Here is a 2283-nt window from a genome sequence, read left to right as displayed (position 1 = left end):
CTTGAAAACCCCAATTAAAAAATAATAATATTTTTTAATTGGGGTTTTCAAGCAAAAAAAAAAAAAAAAATAAGTTTGTTGTTTTCTTTATATATTCTCCCAGAGGGCTCACGAGATAGTTTTGTTGTCTTCTTCATATTTTTTTGCTGTTGCAGTTGCATCCTCTCGCTGTTGCTCTGCCTCTGCCAGTCGTTTCTCTAGGTCTTGAATTTGTGCCTTGAGTGTTTCGTTCTGTGAAAGAACCCAAAAGATAAACTTATTTATTTATTTCCTCTTAAATTTTAATTGTTGCTTCGATTCGGGTGTCTGTGCATACACCGCAAGCTACCACGGAGAAAATGTGAAATACACTTGCCGCCTCAATGTCACTTTTCATCGCTTGCATTTCATTCTGCGTTGTGGCCAACTCGTTGCGCAGCCGGCTGACGGTGGCGTCGCAGTCTGTCTGTACACCGCAGAGCAGCACGGAAAACAGAAAAAACAAAACAAATAAAACCAGTTGCATCGCCAGAAAGAGAAAAAGAAAAAGGATACTATGGAATTAAAACGCAAACATTCAACAGCCAGACCACACGCTGTCACAAAAAACAGAAACGGATAAACAAAGCATCCTCATATCAGCTCTAAACCCTAAACCCTAAACCCTAAACCCTAAACCCTAAACCCTAGAAATATGTCGACAGACCTGAACTCGTTTCAAGACGCGTGCATATTTCTCTACAGCCATTTTTGTTTCTCGTAGTTCTTTCTCCATTTCATCTCTTTCTGAATGAGCTTTTATTAATTCCACTTCTGAAATTTATTCAACAAAAACACAAACACCAACAAACAACATTAAATATAACATTTGATATCTTCATAATTCTAATAAAATACCCTCCCTACTCAACTACAAACCCTAAACCCTAAACCCTAAACCCTAGGAGGAACCAAGGCCTGCAGGAGCAGCAGCAGCAGCAGTAACAGCAGCAGCCCGTTTTGTTGAATTGTTTTTATTTGGCAGTTATTCGATCTATTTGCATTTTTAATTGCTTTCTGCATATTCAAACATTTATATATCTGGGGTGTACAGACACCTGAGAGGCTCTGAATTTCGCGGATTTCTTCCAGTCTTCCGCTTTCTTTCTTGACGGTTTCCAGTTCTTTTTCGAGCGCATGCACTCTCTGCATGCATGCAAACACCAAATACATATCCTAGGAGTATATTTACATGAATAAATGTTGTAAAAACAATAGCAATAGATGATATATGCAACCATACACTGACACGCTCAGGTGTACGTACAGCTGCGTCCCCCCGAAGATCCGCAAGCTCCCCCAAGGCGTCTTGCAAAGCGCGGGAAACAGCAGCATGTGAAGCCTGAAACCAAAGCAAACGAGCTGATAAAAAAAATATAATTAAAAAAAAAAAAAAAAAAAAAAAAAAAAAAAAAAAAAAAAAAAAAAAAAAAAAAAAAAAAAAAAAAAAATATTTTGCTGCATGCAACACTATGGTTCCGTCTGTCACCACAAGTGCAGCGATCTGCATTCTCCTTGAAGCCGAAAAAAACAACCCAACAACTACCTCGAAACCCTAAACCCTAAACCCTAAACCCTAAACCCTAAACCCCTGAAACAGCTACCTGCCATGAACGGAGTTGAAGGAGAAGATCTTTATTCTCTTCTGTTAGTTCTTCTGATGCATCCTGCTGTTTGTTGTTTTGTCTCTTTTCGTAGTTAGCCAGCAAGTCCTTGTAGAGGTGTCTAAGAGAAACCACAAACACCACACAAACCCTAAACCCTAAACCCTACACCCTAAACCCTAATTCTAAGAAGCATAGTAACCGAGGAAACTACTGCAAAGCCCAAATCGTCGGATGGCTTTTACACGTAGCAGCAACAGGAGATAAACATGCTTCATCTAGGGTTTAGGGTTTAGGGTTTAGGGTTTGAGGGTTCAACAAACCTGACAGTATCGAGTTGTTCTGTAACCCTTCCAAGCTGAGCTTTCAGTCCTTCTATCTCCTCGTTGCCAGCCTGCGCACCGAAGGTGGGGTGTACGTACACCGCATTTCACTCCTATGCTGCAGCACTTCTTAGGTTCTCTGTATCTCTGGGTTTGTGTTTGAGGGTTTAGGGTTTAGGGTTTAGGGTTTATGGGGCTATACAGGGGAAAAGGCGGGGAAAACAACTAATCCTTTTCATTGGTTTTGTAATGTTTAGGGTTTGTATGTACAATATACATATATATATATATATATATATATATATATATATATATATATATATATATATATATATATA

General features: G+C 39.1%; 1 protein-coding gene across 1 annotated transcript in view; it reads right to left on the bottom strand.

Moving 5' to 3' along the window:
- Positions 1-108: 108 nt before the first annotated feature.
- EMH_0034430 (centrosomal protein, putative) overlaps positions 109-2283 on the bottom strand; it is a gene marked incomplete at both ends in the record, with an annotated part of 11073 nt that continues 8898 nt past the window's right edge. Inside the window, 7 exons of the mRNA XM_013494868.1 lie at positions 109-231; positions 317-445; positions 686-792; positions 1077-1164; positions 1286-1360; positions 1623-1743; positions 1946-2016. Of these exons, the coding sequence (XP_013350322.1) occupies positions 109-231; positions 317-445; positions 686-792; positions 1077-1164; positions 1286-1360; positions 1623-1743; positions 1946-2016 (714 nt within the window). The remainder of the gene's footprint in view (positions 232-316; positions 446-685; positions 793-1076; positions 1165-1285; positions 1361-1622; positions 1744-1945; positions 2017-2283) is intronic.

The sequence above is a fragment of the Eimeria mitis genome, genomic scaffold, assembly GCF_000499745.2.
Source record: "Eimeria mitis Houghton genomic scaffold, Emh_scaff1314, whole genome shotgun sequence".
Classification (NCBI taxonomy): domain Eukaryota; phylum Apicomplexa; class Conoidasida; order Eucoccidiorida; family Eimeriidae; genus Eimeria; species Eimeria mitis.
This window is presented reverse-complemented; position numbering and strand designations above follow the sequence as displayed.